The 22,781-nt window shown below is 42.5% G+C and overlaps 1 protein-coding gene across 1 annotated transcript in view; it reads left to right on the top strand.

Moving 5' to 3' along the window:
* MSRB3 (methionine sulfoxide reductase B3) overlaps positions 1-18,317 on the top strand; it is an 85,934-nt gene extending 67,617 nt beyond the window's left edge. The window contains 2 exon segments of the mRNA XM_065855961.2: positions 10,380-10,477; positions 15,606-18,317. Of these exon segments, the coding sequence (XP_065712033.1) occupies positions 10,380-10,477; positions 15,606-15,770 (263 nt within the window). The 3' untranslated portion in view covers positions 15,771-18,317.
* The last annotated feature ends 4,464 nt before the right edge of the window (positions 18,318-22,781 follow it).

Raw genomic sequence — 22,781 nt, 5'->3', positions numbered from 1 at the left:
CCTGCCTTTTTTTAGTCCTTTCTGAGGAGGGCGAGTGCCAGGTTAGGCTGGAGCCCTCGTGTGTGCTTCTTTGAAGGGTTCGGTGAATTGAAAGTGATCCTTTTTGACATGTGAGCTCCAGAAATGTATCAAGTGATTGTAGTGCCAGTTCGCCTGCTTGCACAAGAGCTTCATCTGCCTCCATTTCGATGCTCGCTGGTGCCTTTGAACGTCTTTGAACAGGAGGAAGCAGACGGCAGAATGGCACCATGCTTGTTTTTCTGAAGTCTGCGTGAAAAAGCAGAAAAAAAACCCAAAAAACCACAAAACAACCAAACTGGTTACCCGTTATGTTTTTAGTCTTTTCAACTCTCCCAGATCGCAGTACTTGGTTGTGGCTGAAGGTCCTAGATATGTGCCCCGAAACACGGCTCCCACACAACCGGCAACTGTATTTATTTGTATGGTTACTTTCCCCGAGTATATTTGCTTATAAAATCAGCAGGTGGAGACAAGGACAAGGCAATGCGCTGCCGCCGCTGCCGCCCTGCCCGCAGGCCCTGCCGCTCTCCCCCACCGAGCGGCGGCCGCCGGCGCTGAGCAGCCCCCGGGCGGGGCGGGGGAGGCCGCGACCCCCGAGCGGGCCGGGCTTTCCCCGCGGGCCCCCCGCACCGCAAACAGCCCTTCGCGGGGCAGCTGCAACGGGGGAACAGCGGGACGTGGCACAGCCTCCTCTCGCCTGTGATGTTCGGAGCGTCCGGGCAGCCGCCGTGCCCGCCCGCAGGGCTGCAGGGACTCCCCGCCATGGGCCGTGCCCCGGCAGGGTGGTAGGGACGTCTGCATGGCCCAGGGGAGGCAGCCCGGTGTTACACAGAGTGTCCACAGCTGATGATGTGGACTGCATTTGGCCTGGTGCTGTGGGAGGCACCGTGTGATGGAGACAAACCCCCACAGGGCTGGAGTGTTTTCCTTGAGATACTGAAGGCATCTGTCAGAGGACTGCATGCCTACTCCCAGCATCTTGCCCCTCTCCTGCACATTGGCCCATTTCCTTTTTGCTGACTCTCTAGATCTTTTATTTCTCCTCTTACTTATTGCATCAGGATTCTTTTCCAAACCCATTACTCCTTTATCTAGAATAGCATAAAAGAAAACAAGACCCTGAAGTGAGTTGGGTGTTTATAAACCAATATTATTTGTCTGCAAAAACATCTAGTGAGTATAATCGATTTCCACTGTGACCATTCCTACTGTGCCTAATTAGAAATGCTGTTAGCTTAGGTTTGAAGCTCATTCCATGCCTTGAGCAGTTTGTGTATGGCACGTTTGTTTAAATTATTTATTCAAGTAAAAAATATACTAGAAGGCTAATCCAGAAAAAAAAAAAAAAAAGAAGAAGAAGAAATCTAAGTGGTGCCCATGTAAGGAATGGCGCAGGCACCTGAGCAAATAAGAGACTTGTGCTGAGCTGGTCTGCGCAGCAACCGTGTTAGTGCTTGCTCAGGCTTATGGGTGATTCTCCCATCAGAGCACTAAAGGAGAACAGGTCCTCATGAGATTGTTTTTAAGCACTTTGCTGTTTCTTTCCTTGGACTGCGTCACCGGTTCTGTAGCATGGCTATGAAAAGTTTTCCTTTGAAATCTTTCTTGGAAGAAAATATGGGGTTTAGCAGAAAAGGCATGCTTTGCTTTAGAAACTGCAACAGAAAGCAAAACAGAAGGTGAACATTAGAATCTGAAATATGAACTTTTCCATTTCAATAGTTTCAATTTTCAGAAGTTTTCAAAGTACAGCTGAAGTTTTCCACAGAAGACTTTAAGGAAAAGGAGTGTGGGGGAGTGTGTGTGCACATGTATATTGTTTCTGTCAGGCTTTTCTGTGAAGAAAGGTCTTTATTTTCTAGTCAGCATTATTACCTACCTCCTCTTGTTTGCATAAGAGGTTATAAAGATTTAAACCCCCCCACCCAACCCAACAGTAACTCAAAACAACCTAACCCTACAAATAATTTATTTTTTTTCTTCTTTCAGGATTTTCTGCAGTGCCTACAGCTGTCGCGTGCTTTTGTGCATGGCAGTGCAGTGTTCAGCTGTGTGTTGTAGAGACAAAGTCTTAGGCAAAGGGCAATGTAAAGCTACCCTGGGTACCATGCCTAAGGTGACAGAAGTACCTTGGAAGTCTTTGCATGAAGCTGCAGTGAGTAGCTTCTGCACTTCGCAGGTGAAGGAGGGCTTCATGACAAGGTTCTTTATGAGGTTTGATGAGCCTGTAGCTCATGATGAGATGTTTCTGCACTGGGATGAAAATTCTGCTCTGGAAATGTGTCTGTTTTACAGACTAGCTCAGTGGATAAGCTGTTATGTTAGGCAAAGGGTGGAGGGGAGGTGTTCTCTGCCTCTTCATGGTGGCAACAAAAGGAGCCGTACCCCACCTTCCTACAGAGTCTTGTCCTGTGGCCAAATGGCCCTAACAGCAAACCTGGTGGTTTGTGGCTCTGTCTTCACCTTGCTGTTCAGTACTCTGTTCTGTCAACCTTGGGCAGATGTTGCCATCTGCAAACTGCCCCAGTCTTGGCCCGAATCCTGACAAAAGCTTTCCTTGATGGCCAAGAAAATTATGTCCCTTCTTAGGTATTTGTGACCACATTCCCTCACCAAGACATCTTATTCAGTATCTAAAGTAAACAGAAGAAAGGGGGCCTTGTCTTATTTTTCGTTTTAATCAGTGTAATAACTCTTTCCCTTGTTTCAGAACTTTACAACTGCAATGTAAAGAGCCTGTTTGTCCAGCTGTAATGAGGAGGGTGCTTGTCTGCCAGAGCACTCGGTGCTGGAGATATGTTGCTCAGTAGAAGGAATATAACTGCAAAAGGAAGACAGTACAGATGGCGCTTTTTTTGAGTTAAAAATAGTTCTGTCAGAATTCCACCTCTGTAGTTTCAGTTTTAGTGTGTAACTGAGTTCAGGCCGTTCTTTACAAACTTTATTTCCCAGACATGCATAACAGTGCTACAGGAAAATATTTCAACAAACAAATTGTGGATGTTCATTACTTGAAACACCCATGACAAATTTTTCAAATATGTACTTCATCTGTGACTGCTGTTCATGTCAGTGCCAGATGCTGATTATTACAAGGTTGCTTTTGCTGGGTTTTTACTTTCTCTGTGAACACACTGCATTAGGATTCCAATTTTGTCAAATCACTTCCATCGTATGGCCTGCCAGCTCTACTGCTATCCTGATTTACTCATCCTGTATGAAAGCCTTAGTTATTTTAGTGAATTGTGCAGATAACTCATAGGTATACCGATTGCAAGATGTTTTGCAATACGTACATTTGTTTTACCAATACTGCTTTTGGAAGGAAAACAAAAACATTTATTCAAAGTTGAATGCTTTGGACTGAGGTTACTAGGTCAACAGTAAATTTTAAGAACTATTTGAGACATTTCTTGATGGCATTTTAAAATTATAGCTCAAGGTTACACTGCTTCACATGATTCTGTTTGGTTCCTTTGATGCTGAAGATCTACAGCTGACTTATGTGTAAGATATATTTTTAAAAACATTAGCTGTGATTTAAAGTAACAAGAGACACTGTTCAGATGAGGGGAGAGACCCATCCTTTGGGAGGAAGTGAGTTGGGTTCAGTAGTTTTGTTGAACCTGAACCAAGAAAGAAACCATTAGTAACTCAATCTTTGTAAGAAGACTTGAGGAACATCCCAGCTCCTGCCTACCTGTTGATTTTAGCAGCAGCCCAGACACTGGAGATGTTGGGATTGTTATAGACTAAAGCTCTAAAAGAGTTGGCTTGTGTTTAGCAGTATTTAGAGCACAGTGAAGGGACTAAGGAAGCAGCTGGGGCAATAGCGGTATTGTGGTACAGTTATTAATTGCTTTCATGCTCAGGAGACATCAGAGGCACTCTTGTTCTGAAAAATTCAGATGTCAAATGAAATTGTAGATGCAAAGTTTCAGATCTCCCTTAACGATCATTTTAAACAAATATAAATCCTCCTCACAGTAACAAAGAAATAAATCTGGATTGCATATGCCGTTTCATAGTAAGCTGTTTTGATGCTCAGAGTGCCATAGTGGAAGAAAACAAATACTACCTTTATTTATGGCTTTCACTTTTTTATTTCCCAAGTGAGAAACATAAAGAAAAAAACAGATGACTATTGTCTCATAAAAGCTGCTATTAGAAGTTCAGTTGTTTTGTAAAATTCCCTTCCCACACTGTTCTGTCAGAGTGGTATTTGCCTGCTGCAGTAACCCAACTTTGCTGTTAGAGACACCGTGTTAGATATAACCCCTCTCTTTACTTTTCCTTCCAAAATTAAGCTTCCTTTTGTCTTTGTTTCCCCCTGTCCCCCTCCACCCCCCACCTCTCTACCACTCCAACACTCTGCATGTTCTGCTGAAAGACAGGACCATGTCATCCTTCTTGTATCTGCATGGTGCTGGAAAGGACTGACTGTTTTCTTTCCAGTGGAATACATACCTAATGTAAAGTCATTTGCTGGTGAAGAAAAATGTTTCTGTGCCTGATTCGGTTTGTAGCTACACTTGGCTAAATTAAATAAAACTCACTGGAAGTAGTGTTACCTGATGGTAAAATATTTGTAAGTAAGAATATTTATTGTGCATTCATTATCATGGAGATAGTACGAAAAATAACCCAGGATGCTTGGCAAAAAAATGCCCTATATTTGCACTGGCATTCTACATAATAGCAATATGTCACTTTGTACTTCTACATTAAACTTGTATGTGAAAAGTTACAGCTGCGGATGCTTGTGTCTTTCAGATTCTGTTTCAATAAACCTGTGAGAAAGAAAAAAGTGAAGGCCCTTCAGCTTTACAGCAGTTTCAAAGCAGAAGCTTTATTACCTTTTTTTTAAATCCTATACGCTTCATGTTTTTACACAGACATAGCTTCTCAGTGAAGATAAATGATGAGACTCTACCTTAAAAAGCCTTTGGGTTTTCATTAATCCGCATTAGGTTAAAAGGGAATCAGAATTCTAAAAATACAGCACATCAGAGAAACAGGGCATTTTTCAGGTCAAGATCCTCTTTTCCATCTGGTGCCATTTGGTAGTTCTAACATCTTCCGTCTCCCCCTACTTCTCCATCTGTAAATAACTCACTGAAGTAAATGCTTGGAATAATTACAGCAAAGAATGATAAAATGCAGGTTGAACTTAATCTCTTTGGGATCTAAAATGAAAAACATAACTACAGGCATCACAGTTATTGAAAAACTGTGGAGGTCTCAAGTCGACAGGTGTATGAAATGAGAATAATGTCAGAGCATTAGATGCTTTGGGATTGCAATTGTGCTGTTCAAAAAAATGTCAAAAGGAGTATTGGTTCAGAAGATGGAGAAAAAATAGTCTAGCAGGGCTGATTTTCAAAAGCAGCCTGCCGTTTTGCTTCTGCAAATAATTATAGACTCATATTTTAACGGTTAGATGTCTGAGTGCTTGCATCCATTTATTAGGAAGTTGGAGAACTAACTACAACAAAATGTGTGCAAACTTCCAAAACTGGAAGGAGGTTTGAGATGCTTCTAAAATTGATCAATCAGTCAACAGCTGGTCTGCTTTCCAAAAGTTTATGGGAACAAAATGTTTCTTTTATTGTATGAGGTCAGCATTGCCCCAAGAATGAGTCCTGGAGGAGCCCACAAGATGAAGTGCTTTAGAGCATCCTGGGTTAATGTGAGAGAAACAATCTCCTCCTTCTGGGGTTTCATATCTCTACCAGGAATGCCCAAAGCAGGCTGGACTGTGGGCATGCTGTTTGCTCTTGCTGCCTTACTCAGACGTTACAGCTACTTTGGTATCTCAGTTTAAGGAGAAGACCTGTTCCATTTGTCAGCTTTCAGGGACTGCTGTGTGCTGGCTGCCTGTGTTGTCATCATACCCACCTTCTGCCTGCTGCCTGTGTTAGGTACCTGCCTTAATGCAGCTCATTAGTAATACAGACTCCATCAGGTGCCTGGAACAGGAGGGCTGAAAGTGAGAAAGAAGGTGCCTCTTTTGAATGACTTGAAACCTTGTGCCCAGGGCTGCAAAAGCAGCATCCAGCACAGGTTACAGAGCCAACGTTTCCCTTCCTCCTTGTTCTTCACTGTGGCTGCCCTGGGCAGTTCCAGGCCAACTCTGTGCTGAAGTAAGCATCTTTGACAAAGTGGCAAGAACCGCTGTCTCCTCTTTGCCAGAGCAGGGACCATTATGAAAAACAAGAGGTTAGGTTTTAGTGAGGGGGTGTGGGGTGAATTTTAGAAATGCCTTGCAGCTTTTACAAAATATTTGGGGGATGTCCCAGAAGAACGGGACATGACTCAGTGTGTGTGACACCCAGCAGCGTAAGATCCTTTTTATTACTCATAAAGGATGGAGTGTAATGTTCAGTTTACACATGGTTTTCACTTAAGTACTTGGCAGGAGAAAATTTCATTGCTTTATTTAGTGTATTTTAGATCCAAGAAAGGATACTTGCTATACATCTGAAAACTACTCATCTCCCGGGCTAACTTATTAATGTACCACAAACTAGCCCTTATGACATAGTTGCCTGACTCCCATATAAACGGTGAGCATGAACAAAACAGGCCCTTTTATATTGGAGCAATTTTATATTGCCAGTGTGATTGCAAAGTGATAGCGAAGATGAGAATGAGCCCATTTTAAATGTCTGTAATGGGATAAAAGTTGCTGACTGTTACTGTGTCATACTCTCCCTCAAACTAAACTTACATTCAAGGATAAATGTATTCACAAACTTTAGCTGCTGTTCACACACACACACAAAAAAAAGCACAAATGTCATTTGAAGTTGTTCACTCAGCTGGGAGGCTTCCCCCACCCCCATCTTGTCTCCCACAATTACCCTTTGCCCCTTTCCTCCAGCAGCTATTTCTTCCTACCTGTTATGTTTTACTATCCTTCCAAAGACAGCCGCCTCCACTCCCGCTGCCCATCAGACGTGTTGAGCCAGACCTGACAGAAAGCTGCCACCCGCAGAGGGCTGAGCCTCTGCACCGGCGTTTGCAGAGGGTCTCCTCCAGCGCTCAGCTGCTGCCATGCCAAGGGTGACTCTTTCTCAGCTCAGCAGAAGAGGTGCAACATGGGCTTCTCCCCCGCCCCGATTCCTGCGGGAGCATGCCCTTTCCAAGCAGCCAGATAGGCTTCAAAAGCAAGGCTGAGCTGTCTAAAATGCAGAGCAAGCCGGCCATTTTGCAGCCTTACGGCAGGATGGAGGTGGGTGCTCAGGGGGACAGGAGCAGAGGAGCAGCAGCCAGTGGGACAGCAGAAGTTGCTTGGGGCTTGCAAAGTCTACAAAGGCCACTGCTAGGTCATTCACTTAGAAAGACAGAAAGACTGTATGAAGAATTCACAGGGATCTGGTTGGCTTTCTATGTCACTGGGAGTTGCCTGAGGTGCAGGCAAGCAGACACCTTCTGCAACTTGTTCCTGGCAGCTTTTGAAATAGAGAAAATGGCCAGAGAAGGCTTAGCAAACTATCAAATGGGTTTTCCACTTTAGCTCGGGAGAGGAAATGAGGCAGCAGAAGGGGATTGATTTTCCTGGTGAGTTTGGCTCATCAACTCAATGAGCAGTTCACTTGTCTTCCTCTCAAGGTCAACAGAGTGACAACATGTCTCACTGTGCCCTTCAGGACCTTTTCTGCTGCAGAGTTTGCACAGTTTTCAGTCAACCCTCATGGAATTACCCGTTCATCACAGTAATTCTAGTGCCTGGCCCGCCATGTCACTCAAATAGAGATGGTTTGACTGAGAGTTAAAATTCCACACTGTGGAGGTAAAGCCCCTGTCTTGGGGACCGTATGTGGCAGTGGTGGAGCCTTCGGAACACGTGTCATGTGTAGCATGAACTGACAGCCTAAAACTGAAGTCACTCCAGTTGGGTACAAAGACTACTTTAGGAGGAGCTCGCCTGTTTATATAGGTTTCAGATGATTTCATTTTATAAAAGTGCATGGAGTGCATCCAAAGCAAATAATTTTTCTGTGGTGAATGGGAAGTCCAAAATGAGAAGTCTGGAGAAAGGAGGATGGTTGGTCTTTCTTTAATGTCAAAGCTGACATAAACACGTCTCCTCCAAACCCTTCTCACAGGGTAATTTTCTCAGCAAGACACAGATTGCTTCAATCTCTGTGTAGCAGCCTTTGAAGCTTCCCCCTTATTGCTGTTAACGGAGGAGGCAGGGTTGTCTTTGAGAATTTCTGCAGCACTGAAGTGTCCCTCCTCCAAAGGCTTTCACACAATCAGATAGTTGGTTACTCCAAAGAGCTCCCTCTTAGGAACTTCTCTACCATCACACAAGGGCAAAATGATATGATGTCTGTTTTTCAAAACTAGATTAAAAAAGCCTAGAAAAGCTTCATTACAAATATTCTGACTGGCTCAATTTTCATTAGACAGAGGCCCAGCTAAGAAGATGACAAATGATGTTGGAAAGGGAGCACCACTTAGGAGATATCAATTTTTCTGTCAGCAGGATAGTCTGTTTTGCAAAACTTATCATACATTTATTGCTTTTCTGTTTGTGAAGGTATTTGTTTGGAAGGGATATTTTGCATGAGAGGAAGAATATGTATAAATATATAAATATATAAATATGTATAATTTTTTTTTTTTTTAAAGTTGTGTTTGCTGTCTTACGGGATATTTTCCCTGTTCAGAGTTTTTGCTCTTCAGTCTGTCTGGTGTCTTTAACTCTTCCATTTGCAATACTTTTTTGGGAGAAAAAAAAAAAAAGATGGAAACACTTGTGATGGTAGTAGGCACCTTGGGAGCACAGGACTTGAGGCTTGCAATGCCATCAGGTTGCAGGCTTAGGAATGTGACTGTATGGGTGTTCCCAAAAGGAAGAGAAATGCATTTCTGAGCATTTCTTTTTTTTTTTTTTAAATAGGCTTATTATACTTGCATCCTGATAAGTGTTCTTCCATATTTAGTGGTTTAAGATACAACTGAAGACAGATGGACTTTTTTTTCCAGTTTACACACTTCCTTTACTCACATTCAGAAAACCTGATAGCTTCTACACCTCCTTTTACTGTATAGGAAATTTTACTTACTTTACTTATGGGAAGCTGTATACATCCTTTATTCATCTACATACAGTGATTCACAGCTGCTGCTGTGTTTCTTATTAGCTTATTGCAAGTCATTTTATGAAATCAATAGGAAATGCTTAACAGATATTAGAAAAAACAAGGAAGTTTTATATACATGGATGTGTGCATAATACACAGAGAGCAAGAGCTGCCTGTGCATGTTATGTTTGACAAGAGACTGAATGAGAAGGACAGATAGGCGGTGGTATTTCAGATGGGACCTGGTAGATGTTGACATGACCTTGAAGCCTATCAGGTTCTTACGTGGGAACCCAGCTTCAGGAAATGGAGCATATAATGACAGGTTATTGAGGGGTGGCTGAAAAGTTACAGCTGTGTAATGGGTATCTGCTGGGACACTGAACAGATTTGTGTTGTTTTTTACCTGTGTTGTAGAGAGGGGGAGACTTGGCATGAAATAGCTAAGGAGTGGAAGGTCATTATTTGGATGATAAGTGGCCATTACTGATAGATCAGGTGTACATATCATCATCTGGTGTCAGGTCACGCTGCTCCGCTGCAGCTAGCAACTGTGTTGAACGTGTATGTTAATGAGTGCAATTGTTTTGTCCTGGATGCAGATCACATGCAGACCATCTACTAGTGTCTAATGTAGGCATAGTTATGACTCCACCTGCCCATGGCTGATCTGAAGCACTCATTACTGTCTTGAAATTAGACATAATAGTAGTCATCTCACAGCTTCTGATGTGTGATGGGTCAGCGTCTGAGCACATCCTTCTGGGCGTCACCATGCCTTGGTGAAGGTTAAGACAGGCTTTGGGGCTCTAAAACTGCAACTTACCAACTCTTTTTTGAAGTACCTTTACACTGCAAAAACAAAACCACCTGTGTTCCATAAAGTCTCACTGTTTGTCTTCAGCGTGGAATTTGTGTTTTTTTTAAACAGATGGTGAGCCTGAGTCTGGCTTACCTGAGCACCCACCTTCATGCCTGAACTAAACTACTACGGCTGCTTGTGGTGGAGTGCAGGAATCTCTCTTGAGATTGAAGATGGGCAGCTAGTGGCAGCTCAGTCCTTGCCTGTAAACAATTTTGTATTTAGGGGGGAGATTTTCCAAAGTACCTAAGTGATTTAGGATCCAAAATCTCCATTTCAGTTGTTTCCAGGCCCTAGAGTGAGTTGAACATTTTTCAAAGCGTGATTATGTCTTGCTTTTTCCAATGCCATCTGCCATGAAAGCACCCTCTTTTCTTACTTATCTTGTTCCTCTTTTCCAGGTTGGCCTTCCTTCTATGATGTGATCAGTCCTGATGCAATTACTTTCAATGATGATTTCTCCTATGGGATGCATCGGATTGAAATATCCTGCAGTCAGGTTAGTTTATAGCACACACAGACCATTCCAATGGCAAAGGCTGCAAAAATCATTACCGCGTGCTGTACTTTCCCTAAGATTTGCAAGCATTTCAGTTCCATTAAACAGTAATCACTGTGAGAGAGCACAATGGGTTGTAGGTATCACAGCTGGGTGGAACGAGCCGAAGGCACAAAGGGCTCGTTGGAATGCACATTGTTGTCTTGTGTGAGATTTAATGGAGCAGATGTAAATAGTTGGACTTGATGCTGAGTCTACACAAGTCGTCTTCCTGAAGAGGGTCCCTCCAAAGGAGCTCCTGAGCCTGACTGGCTCCACACGTGAGCAGTTGAAAGGGAAGTCAAAAGCAGTGGAGCAACTGTGTGTGTGCTGATTCCGTCACTGTGCATTACTGTGCAGCCGTGCTAACTCATTCCCAACACTCATTCCCAGCACAGTCCTAGTGGCTGCCTTAGATAATCCCATCTGCCGTAATAATGAAGTCAATAGTCCTTTAAGATGTGCCCAATTTTTCCGTTATCTGTCTTGTTCTACTTTCATCCTTTGTGCTGCCCTCCTCTTTGTGAAGGGAATGGCACTATCACTACCTAGCAAAGTGAGAAGCTGCTGCATTGGCGTTCAGCAGATGTCCCCAACAGCTTGGAGTCCTCCACCTCCACATGCTCCAACTCCTGAGAGAAGCACCAGCTACATTTAGAAAGTGATAATTTTCTGCTCTCTTTCCAGAAAGTATTTGGTGGCAGGATAAATTATTTAATCCTTGAGAATGTGCATCCTTACTAGTCAGGCAGTCTTCACATATAAATGCTCAGGGTGAGTGAAGAAGCTTCTCAAAGAGGCAAGATTATCTTTATGGAGAATCTATTAACTTCAGTCTGGGTAGAGGGTTTGGCCCAACATGTTAATGGCCAAATCAGTGTGTCTGCTAATATGTCATGTGTGCTACCCAATTCTATAGTGTTTACATTGATTATATGCTTTAGAAGATCCATTTAACACTTTTTGGGAACATCCATTTCCCTAAATTCCCTAACAAGGTAGCAATAGTACTGCAGAGTGGGGATCTCGTGCTACACCAGTGATTACTGGCATAATAAAAAATGCAACCCACTCTCTTCAGCTCTGCTTAGTAGGCCTGAATAGTGCTAAAATCAGCGTATTGCCAACCTCCTGAGCCTGTATCTGCTGACACCTTTCAAGAGATGGCCAGAGCTCCTGGTTTCACCTGAGAGAAGCCCAAGGCAGCCTGTGGTCAGGCCAAGGAGTCTGGGAATGTCATTTGCCTGTTGCCAAACAAAATAGCATTAGCAGGCCTGAGGCCAGCAGTATTCGCAGCAGTCACACGCAGACACCATAAAAGTAAAGCAAAACCAAAAGCTGAATTTAAAGCATTAAGAAAAAAATACGACCAAGGTTGCTATATAATCCAATGGCAACTTCCTACCAGCTACTCCAGCCTCCTGGCGTAATAACCCCACAGATGATCAAGTCATGCAGGAAAATAGCTTGAGGGGTGGTGAGCATCTTTGCAGCCATCACTCAGCTCAGTTAATACCGCTGCATTGTGTATCCGTAACAAAACCATTTCCTCCGTTCCTTGGCGCCCTAGGAATGTGCACATGCAGCTGCAAAGAAAAAAAAGGCAGTTTTACTGCAGCCTGGAAAGCAGTGGGATTGATATGGCAAGCCTTGGTAGAACTGGAGGGAAATACCCTCTCCCACACCCAAAACGTTATTAATCTTTTGCAGATGAAAAAGTAGTTGATTTTTCTTTAAAGGTCCTTCCACCTGTCTGAGAGAATAAAAAACTTCTCTTTTAATGTTCCCCATTATAGGAAGCAAACACTGGGGGGAAGTTGCTGTAATATTAACCAAAGACATTCATGACATTATCCTAGAAATAACTTTTACAGTTTTTTGGAAACGCATCACCCTGGGTATATTTAAAAGGTCAATGATTACTGACAGATAGAAGTTAATTACAAATGCATTTGAGGAATACTGTAAAATGGGTTGCATCTCTTTTTTCTCTTTCCTGCTCAGGAGTCCCTTCCCCTGAGGTCTCCCTAGCTGTTATTTGTACCTGTACATATCAATACAATTCTGTAGTCACAGAAGTACTGTTTGCACGTGGATAGCTGGGACTCGGCTACAGCAGCTGACTGCAAGCTGCTTTCCGTGCCTCCCAGCAGCATATTAGAACCAGGAGGCTTGGAAGATCCAAGCATACTGACAGTTCACAGTGACCCCCTTTCCTGCTCCCAAACACATACTTCAAATGCTTTACCCTAACCGTTTCACCATCCCAGTGCATTCTGCCCAATATATTTATGTGCAAGGCTGCAACAGATGATTGTTTCTTTTTGGGAGGCTTTGCAGACATGTATATATGTCCTAGAAAAATGGTCGTCACCTATTACACGTAGGGAGGACAGCAAAATCAATTCATCCTTTGTACTCTCAGCTGAGGGCCAGGTTTCTTAGACTGTGATACAAAGGATTGAATTACGTTTCTTTTCAGGGCAGATGAGTTATAGAGTCCTCTACAGAGAGAATCGCCACATAAATTTTTGATGAGAGGTAATCTCAAAAGGTAACAAATTTTGCAGTAATCTAATACTGGTGTGATTCTGCCATCACACAAAAATGTAGTGAGACTACCTTGGACTCTCACACAGTTTCTCTGGTTTTGTGAGGAAAACCTTTTTGATAGATTGTCTTTTTAGTCTGTATGTGAGTATATTACCCCTGCAGATCATTTCTCTCTATGGTTTCTCTTGTTCTGTTTCGGTCCAGTGGAGAGGCAATGATTTATCTTTGGTTAAATGTCAATCTGAAAAAGATTGACGCTTCTAGCCAGGAGATTTTGAAGCATTCTTAGTTGAGATTAGATGATTTAATTAGGATGCTGAACATTTAGAACAATACTCTCTCTGGAGCACTTAAGATTTTTAGTTTGTTGGGGTTTTGTTTTTTTTTTTTTTTTTTGGTTTGGTTTAGTTTTGGTTGTGTGTTTGTTTGGGTTTTTGGGGGGGATTTGTTTGTTTGTTTGTTTCCCCCAAGGTATGGAAAAGCTTTATACTCAGGTGAAGTGCCTCGTTGTTAGAGACCCCACTCTGAGAAACAGCTCAGGTTTTCTGCTCAAACTGCGTAAGAAAGGTCTTCAATCTAAAGAGAAATGAAATAAAATAAGCAGTGGAGAATGGAGGAAAGGGTAGCAAGACAGCAGTCTTTCAGGAGCAAGACTTGACACTTTGTCTTCTTTAGTTCCCGTGCAACTTTCCTTTGCCTTTTCCTTATTTGCCATGTGTTCTCTTCCTTCCTCACAAAGCTGAGCAGCTGCTGCTTAACCCGAAGTCATCCATGCCTTTTCCCACTGCCTCTGGGAGCTCGTCCTGCTGATACCACAGCCTAGAAGCCCCCCCGTTTGTTACTGGGGTCCTTGCTGGACTGCCAGGGCTGTTTCAGTGACACTTTTCTGGGAGCAGGGAGCCCTGGGATGGGGCTGCGAGGGTGGGATGGATGGGCCGGAGCACTGAGGCTTCCCATGCCCACCTGTCCTGCTCCTGGCATCACTGAGGGTTATTGGTTCAGCTGTCATTAAACAAAAAGAGTTTCTGTCCTTCCCAGCTGGCGTGAGAGCCTCCTCCAGCCTTTCAGTCTTTTGAGAGAGTTTAACCTGAAGCCAAAGACTTTATCTGCTTCCACAGACACCCTCCCTACTGCTTTGGTGAATTAAAGGCCGTAACAGCAGGAGAACATTAGCAACACATTAACTGCAGGGTAGAGATTTGCCATCACTAACTCATTCACAGTTTGGAATAATCAGTATTGCCTCTATGCATTTGGTTTACTATGAATTAATTAAATGTTAAGAATAATTTGCAGTCTTTAATTTTTGCTGTCTGACTGAGAGCCCACAAGCAGCCCTGTGATCTCAGTTACACCATTCCGGCTCTCACCGGAATTGGCTATTGACTTGAAAGGCCAAGGCTGTTTGGTAAAGCAGCATGACTTTCCTGTTCAAGATAAATATTTCTCTAGTGCAAGGTTTTATTTTTTTATTTCTCATGGCAGGTTGTAAAAATGAACTTGTGGAATTTAAGTGACTAATTACGAGAAGTTCTTATTATCCAGATAAGTTGTCAGCCATAATGTGCAGTGATAGTAATACTAATTTTGAATAAGAATCAATTGGATCAGCTTCTTCAAAATATTATACTCTTCTTTAAAGTAAGGGACGGTTACCTTTTTCACAGACAGGAGCAGTAGTGTTCACCCTGACAGCCACTGCAAGTATCTGAGGCTGATTTATGCAGAACGAAAGTGTCAACAGGCCACCTGTGGTTTCATATTCCTTACAAAAAGCAAATTCAACATAATTCCTATTTATAACTACTCTCAGCTAAAGATTATTCATTCAGAAGTATTTTACATACCTTCACTACAGGTCTTTTTTGATCACCTGTCCCTATCTCCTACATACTACAGAAAGTAGTATGAGGTGAGTAGTGGATGAGCTTCATCCCCTCCAGGGGTGAGGAGCAGTGCACTCAGAAGGACCCTGATGCTCAGAAGCGTGCCAGGCTGTGAAAAGAAGAAAAAAACAGTACGAGTGCATACTCCAAAGAATGTCTTTACTGCTTTATGTTCTTGCCAGTATCACTGAGAGGTTTAGTGTTTTCTTTCTGAGGGTTTACAGATGGCTGCAGGCTGAGGAGGACCTGGAGCTCGGGCTGCCCCTTTTTTATACAGCTGTCCTTACAGCAGTAAGTGAAATGTGGACAGTGCTGCCCTTACCACTGTGTTTTTAACTGAGCTCCTGCCACGAGATCATTACAGAGACAAGCGGCTTCTCAGAAATAGTGGCCCAAGCAAACATACGCAGTGGTACAACGGGAAACTCCCAGGAAATTTGGGCTTGAAGTGTTAGGCGCCCATAGTATCTCAGAAGATCATCTTCTTTGATCACTCTTGCCAATAAATGTAGATTGTAAATCCCACTTGAAAGGGCGATGTAGGCACCAGGGTGCTTCCTTGGAAGAAGCTTTTCATCGTTTTTTAACATCACAGTGATGCCATCAAGCTGCACAGAGACACACTGATGCTCTATTGTGTTTTGTTTCAGTGTGGTGCTCACCTGGGGCATATTTTTGACGATGGACCTCGCCCAACTGGCAAACGGTACTGCACAAACTCTGCTTCCTTATCTTTCAAGCCAGCAGACAAGAACGACGCTGGAGAAGGCAGCGGTAGTGCCAGTCCTGCCCAAACAGGCAAAGCTGAGCTGTAGGATGAAGCGAAGCCTGCTGAAAACTGCGCTGATCCCACACAGCTCACAAGGAATGTTTTCTAAGTTGCCTGCTTTCTAATATCCTAAGAATGTTTAAATTCATGAAAGCATTTTGCACCATCCTTCTTCTTCCTCACCTTTTTGGAACTGAGGCCTTGCCTGCCAGTGCATTTGCTTTGTAATTGGATTGAAAAATGTGTTGACTAACTTCACAGGTTTTCTTTTCCTTTATTTTATTTGAGATTGCTTTGGAGAATCCTTAAGTCAAGAGGCTTTGGCATAATTAGTTATTAGTTTCTTCTTGGTGCTGTTTTACTGTAGGTTTGAACACTATTCCTTTTTGTGTGGGAGATGGGACTTGTGTTTATCTCCAGTCTGTAGGAAACTTCTGGGCATAAGAAAATCCTGAATTCCTAGCACATCTCTGCTTTGTTGTGACTTGCGAGGCATGCAGCCTTTGGTCATGTGTATTCAGCCATCTCCCCACGTCAGCCGCACCCTGCAGAAACTTGTAGTTATGGCTGTTCTTCCCAACTCAGAGAGATGGATGAGATGTAAAGCCCATCATTTGGCTAATTTACTGCCAAAATTTCAAGGGTGTGGTTGAAAGGATGTAAACATTGTCTCAGCATCTGTTTTTCCCCTTTGTTTGGCATTTAAGTCAAGGTTTTCACTAGTAAGGTTTGTTTTTGTGAGCTATTAATGAGGCTTTGTCTTTTTGTGAGGCCTGTTCAGCAACTGTAACTCAAATTCAAATTAAAATTGGAATCTACAGGGGGTAATTATATGGACAAGTGCAGAGATAAACTCGAGGAGTGAAGTAGATGAGGGATGACACTGGGCTCTTTATCTTGTTGGTTGCTACAAGAATTCGGAAACACAACAGTTTCCGCTGAAAGGGAGTTTAGGAATGAATGCAGCAGAAAGAGGGAGATCCTCCTGAAGTATCCAGTTTTAAAGATTAGCTGGTGTGGATGCACACTGCCTCAAGGCCACAGCCTTTAATTTGTGCATTTGCAGTGTAGGACATGGGTGAGGGGATTGGTTTAAGAAATGGATTTTAAAAAAGCCTGTCAGAGCTCCAGAAATTTTCACATCAAAATTTGCTGTCCCATCAGGTGTTTTTCACTGCTGCTTTTAGATTTTTTTGAGTAATGGTTTGTCTAGAAATGTGCATAATACTGTTCTTTAAGATAGACTGTACGGTATTTGCTAACACCACTTTGCCTTTAAGCATTGAGAGATTTGATGAATACAGTATTCACTTTTATTAGCAAACTTTGTGACTAACGTATTTGGATCCAATTTTATTTCTAGTAGGAGCAAAGCAACCACTGATTTTTATGAAAGCAGGATTGAGGTTTTTATGTCAGTGATAATAAACATGCTGTCTAAAGTACAAACATCCTTCGGTTAAAATATAGCTATTGTAAAAGCATATGGAATGGTCAGAATTGCCTTTTTTAGCAACATGTTAAAGACATGAAAAAAGCATGCAATACCTTAACATCAGATAGATGCCAATAAGGATGATAAATATTTAGAGCTAAAACACTCAGGCTTTGCTGTAGTGAGCACCTACTCAGATGAGTATTCCCCTAGATACCATGCAAGGAGTTGCTCATCAGCTGCAGGAAAGGTTGTACAGACTGACCTTTGGTGTTTCGAGGCAGTCTAGTTTCTCCTGTTCCCATGTTTTTTTAGCAATTTCTTCTAGAAGGACTGCTTTTATCCCTTGCTTTTATTTAAAGAAAAGTAGGTTTTCTCTACCACGTTTTCTGACATAAACATTAAAAAGGCAGCATCTATAAAAATGTGGTACATAAATGTGGTTTAATTCCACATTGCTGTTGGATTTAAGTGTTATCAAATTTCAGTATATTCCTGACTTATGTTAAAGAAATATATTACTTAAACTTCAGTACACAGTAATGTATGCTGTCCTACAGGAGATTTATTTTTGCAGGATATGGAGTGCAATGAAATGAGTCAATATGGTGAGGTGTATGTGATCTCTGGGAGTTAGACCATTTAACATAGGAAATGCATTGTTCTGTCTTGTGCGCAAACTATACTACAGCACAGTGCAAGGTAAGACAGATTTCCTCTTATTGCTCTTAGAAGGTGCTAGTAAGGGCTAGTATTGAACCCTCCAAGTTTGGTTCAGTCTGGTTATCATCATGACAAAGGAAACTTGGGAGCTGAACACAATGTATAGAATAACAGGAGAATATTTCTGTATGTTTAAATTTTGCACTGTCTAGATGCTTATAAAAATTGAATGCAGACTGCATAGAAATAGCAAACTATATTTTATAATATCTCTATTGTTACTCAGATGTTTAAATAGCATACCTTAAAATATCATGTAAGTCACACGTTATTTATATATACTATATAGATATAAAATTGCACATGTTATATATATATATATATATATATATATATACGTACACACACATATATTATCCAAGTATAATTTTAGCATTCGGTACCTTTTTAATAACTAAAGCCTTTCCTTAAGAGAGTTCAATACTTTTAAGAAATTGAGTATACATTTTTCAAATTATATTTGTTTTCATATATTTGTTGTACACAAATATAAAATAAATTTCTTTATAAAGAGTGCTGATCTCCTTCCTTACGGCAGGTTTTTGCACCCCTAGCTACAGCATGCCTTAGGGAACTGCTTTTACTTTTCTTTCCCTTAACTTGCTGTGCATATTATGTAGCCAGCAGGTTTCTGGCAGGGACACAGCACTGCCAGGTACCATGTGTCACTGCACTTACCTGCTTTCAGGAGACCATTGCAAACACCCAGGCCCAACGGAGAGGGTAAATGTTTGGAGAAAGGCTCAACTTTTACTTGGCAGAAGTTTTCACCGCTTTGGAAAGCCACAGTGTGGGATGCAGTGAGTCGCAAGTGTGCTGTAGGAGCCCTATGTTGCCCGGGCTCAGTCTGCAGTAGAGGAATTTGGGTGGAAAGCTGGTTTCTGTCAAGGTTTCATCTCCAAGGATTCAGGTTTGGAATGCCCCATGGACATCAGGTTAGTGCTACTTGGTGGATCAGCTCTGCCGTAGGTTCCAAAAGAGTGCGGTGAGGGAGGTTGCAGGCTGTTATCCAACCAGCTTTCATTTTTATGTTAGTGGGAACCAGAGAGTGACATGAAAATTAGTTGCTAATTGTTCTCAAACATCACAGAGGGTCCCAGGACAGATGACACACTGAACACTTGTCTTACAAATTTAGTAGAATCCCTTTTAATCCAAAAATTAATCCCTTGTAGCCCTCTCCCTCCTGCCCACCCACTGTAGTTCCTTCTCAGAACCATAATAGTTGGGTATTTCTGTAATGAGCGACTAACTGGTACCCACTAAAATGAGATGCGGCTGGATGCCCCGTGGTGGCTTTGCCGTGCACCTTCAGCAGAACCCGTCCGGTCTGTTGGTACCCAGAGGTGCTGTGCCAGGGCAGACCTTTGGAGGTGTGTGGTCCTCTTGCTGCCACTGGCCTGGCAGCAGACATGAGGGGCAGCTCCGTGCTCCAGTCCAGCTCAGGGCAGGCTGCCCTTTGCAGTGCTTGGCATGCCTTTGTGCCTAAGACACATGTACACACCACTGCTTCAAAAAACAGGGAAATTTCTAGTAAGAGACGCTCTCTCTGCTGCTCTCCTGTGTGCCACAGGGTGGGAGAAGCAGTGGCAGCAGGATCAGCGATGTGAGGCCAGTTAATGAAGCGCTTTGTGATTCTCTTATTATTGTAGCTAGATGGCTTCCATATATTAAAAGCATCTTAACAGTAAGGCTTTTTCACAAGCTGTATCAGCTTTCATATACTAAAAAAAACCAAAGTGTGTGTATGTGAACTGTGAACTGTGTTATGACAGTAGCTATAGTGTGTTCCCCGCATGGATGGTGGTGGGCTGACATCTGGATTTATGCAGCAAAGAAGTCACTCTGAGAAAGGAGAGGGGACTTGTTGTGAAGTAATGCATTGGCCTCTTATTTGTGCTCACAGGTAAGTGGTGTCTGAAGGCCCTGTTGTCTCTCAGGATAAAAGACAAGATGGAACTGAAGCACACAACTTTGCCCAACACAAAATAGTGATACTAATGGCCCACATGATAGGACCTGCCCAAGGTAACTGTCATGAGACATGAGAGTTTATTGCCCCCCTCAACAGCTGACAAAGATGGAGCTTTCTTTGGCACTATTTGTATTTCCTCTTCTTCCTCACCCCCTAAATGGCTCAGTTAAATAAGAGAACATCATCAGTCGTCATTTCTGTTGGGGTGACACTGAAGAACACATTGTCACAAACATGGTGCCACGTGTGGATGTGGATGTTGGTAGTCTGTTGATTGTACTGAAAAATCTCAGTCTTAATTCACTTAACCTTGTTTTGCAGTCCATTTTCTCGACTGAACTTGGTAAGCCATGAAGTTAGGCCTTTTCTAACAGAATATGTGATATATAGTATTTTTTATTGTTGTTCGATATGTTACAAAATGTCTGTGGTTAATGTCAGTGAGTGACCAGCAGTCCTCTGCTCCTTCACCTGTGGTCTGGGGGCGGGAATGTGAAATACACGATACAGGCTACTTTACTGGTCCTAACTCAAAATCATTTCAAAATCATGCCCTCTTTCTTCCCACCCTTGAAGAAATATAAGGATGAAAATAAAACAGAATTAAAATCAGTGTGCTCTGTACCCACTTGTGTAGAGAACAAAAGACAGAATATGAATTGGCACTAGAAGCAGCCTCTTCAGCTGCCAAATTCAGTAGAATAAGACAAAACATTGCTTAGTTCATTGACAATCTGAACTAATACTTCTTGGTTTATTGACTATTAAAGTGAGGCCATCTACAGGTCCCACAATAAACCTGCAAAAATGTTTAGTCCTGTGTATTTGAAGAGCCGCATTCCAGTCTGGCTTGCTCCTGCTTTGTTATAAAGAGAAGTCATACACCATGGAGCCTGATTATGCTTTTCAGATCAAAGCCATGACAGCAGTCAGGAACTATGTTGGTTTTACAGTCACTTTTTTTAAAAACGTGCAATAATACTCCCAAATGCACCACAATCAGTGAAATCTCTGAAAAAGACAAACTCCGAGCAGTTTAGGCATGTGATGTTCTGAAATCCTTGTACGGGCCACCGGTGTAATATTAAAAGCACTAAGAAAAAAGGTCTCAGTTATGTCCACATGTTTTTGGGATCAGGACCTGCTTGAGCAGCCCAAATTAAGCAGAAATAGTACACTCAGAAACCTTCTCCAGAGATCGAGGACTTGTAGCCAGCCTCTCAGACCTTTCGCTTAGCCAACAGAAAAAGAGAAGTGGTTCCAGAAGAGAAAAGAGAAGAAGCTTCCAGTGTCAAACTCCAGTTTTATTCACCTCTTTTTAGACGGCTTGCAAACACTGAAGACATTTCACTCTGCAGATGTCTTAGCCAGCACATTCTCATTCGGTGCTCTTTATAGTTTCAGTACAGATGATACCTGGGGTCTGACTTCTTTTAGCCAGGAAGTTTTACTGCCCTAATGCAACAGGTCTGTTTCCATCCCCTCCATTTTCAGTTGCCACAAGGATTTTCTTCTTTTTTGTTTTTTCAATAGCTGGTCTTCCAGACAATGTTGTGGTGTTTTGTATTGTTTTGGGTTTTTTTCTTCACTGTAGCCTAAAAACTGTCTGAACTGTGGCTTCACCTTGTCTTAGACCCTGTACTTCTCACTTCTTGTGTGCCCAGGTGGAAGGAATATCTATTCCCCAAAATACAAGCAATCACCTACTAGCAGTATAATAACTGTGACAAATTGTGTATGCCCACTTGCTGGGAAAAGTAGCAGTTCTTTGGAAAAGCAAACAAAACAAGTCTTTATCATCCTATTAAAGCAGACAAGTTGATTTTGTGTGTGGGCTAGTTAATTTTCATGTTTTTCTAGGCTGCCCTAAAGCCCTTCTTCTTGCAGTCTGGGTATTGTCTCCTCCAGTTTACAACTTTATTATTGTATGTTTCATGCAAACACGAACATCTGGAGAACATCCTCAGGTATAACTGCTGGGCAGCAGAGAAAATATCTGGCATGATCTGAAACAGGTTTTTCTTCTCATGAAAGTACACCCCTGGGACTGGGAAACTTAGAAGGTCTGTAATGGTGTAGAGATCCTTTCACCTCCAGAACACCACTTCACATTTGGCCTGGGTCAGTAACAGCCAGCATCCCTGGTGATTTCTCAGCTGTCCGCTGTTTTTTTGTGAAATCAGTTGGTGCTGGTACTGGTTCACAGAAAACGTCGTGGCAATATCCCTGAGAACCTTGGTGATGCTGCACATGGTGAGGAGATTGGATTCCTCGCTGTGAGAGCAGTCAGTTTCTATCCTGGGAGCAGTCAAGAGATGGAAGGGTAGGTGGAAGGTGGGGAAGGGGAAAGAGGAGTTTGCATTTTCCCCCTTGCTGTTTGCCCCTCCCGTTCATCTTAAATTACATGGGTTTCCAGCATGGCACTGTGAGATCACACTTAAGTCAGGACAATTAAAGTAACACAGGCTTCTGAACCCTGTTAAAATAGGTCTCAGTTCTTAACTTCATCCCGCTATCTGTCTGACATCACTGACTTCAGAGAAACAAAGCTACTCTGAATCTGCAGGGATGGTCTACTGAGAAAGATTCCTCAACATACTTTAAATATTTTCAAGACTCGTTAAAATCTTTCATAGGAATAGGATGCCTTTGGAAAACCCTACTCCTCCAAATAACTAGTACAGAGAATAGGAATCTTAAAAACTGTGGACCAAGGTCTCAAAAGAAAGGTCTGTACCAGCTAAAGCAGAGCACTGCTGACCGCCTGGTAGACAGTCCCTGGCTGCCTCTCTGCCTGCATCCTTACTGCCCTTGTTTTCACACCTTCCTTGATGTGCTGCAGAAGATCCTTGCAATCACTGTGTTTTCATACACCTTTGCTGCTTCAGCCCTGTTGGATAGGATTTTGAGAAAGGTGGTTAATT

Source organism: Patagioenas fasciata, chromosome 1 (assembly GCF_037038585.1).
Source record: "Patagioenas fasciata isolate bPatFas1 chromosome 1, bPatFas1.hap1, whole genome shotgun sequence".
In the NCBI taxonomy this organism is placed as follows: domain Eukaryota; kingdom Metazoa; phylum Chordata; class Aves; order Columbiformes; family Columbidae; genus Patagioenas; species Patagioenas fasciata.
This window is presented reverse-complemented; position numbering and strand designations above follow the sequence as displayed.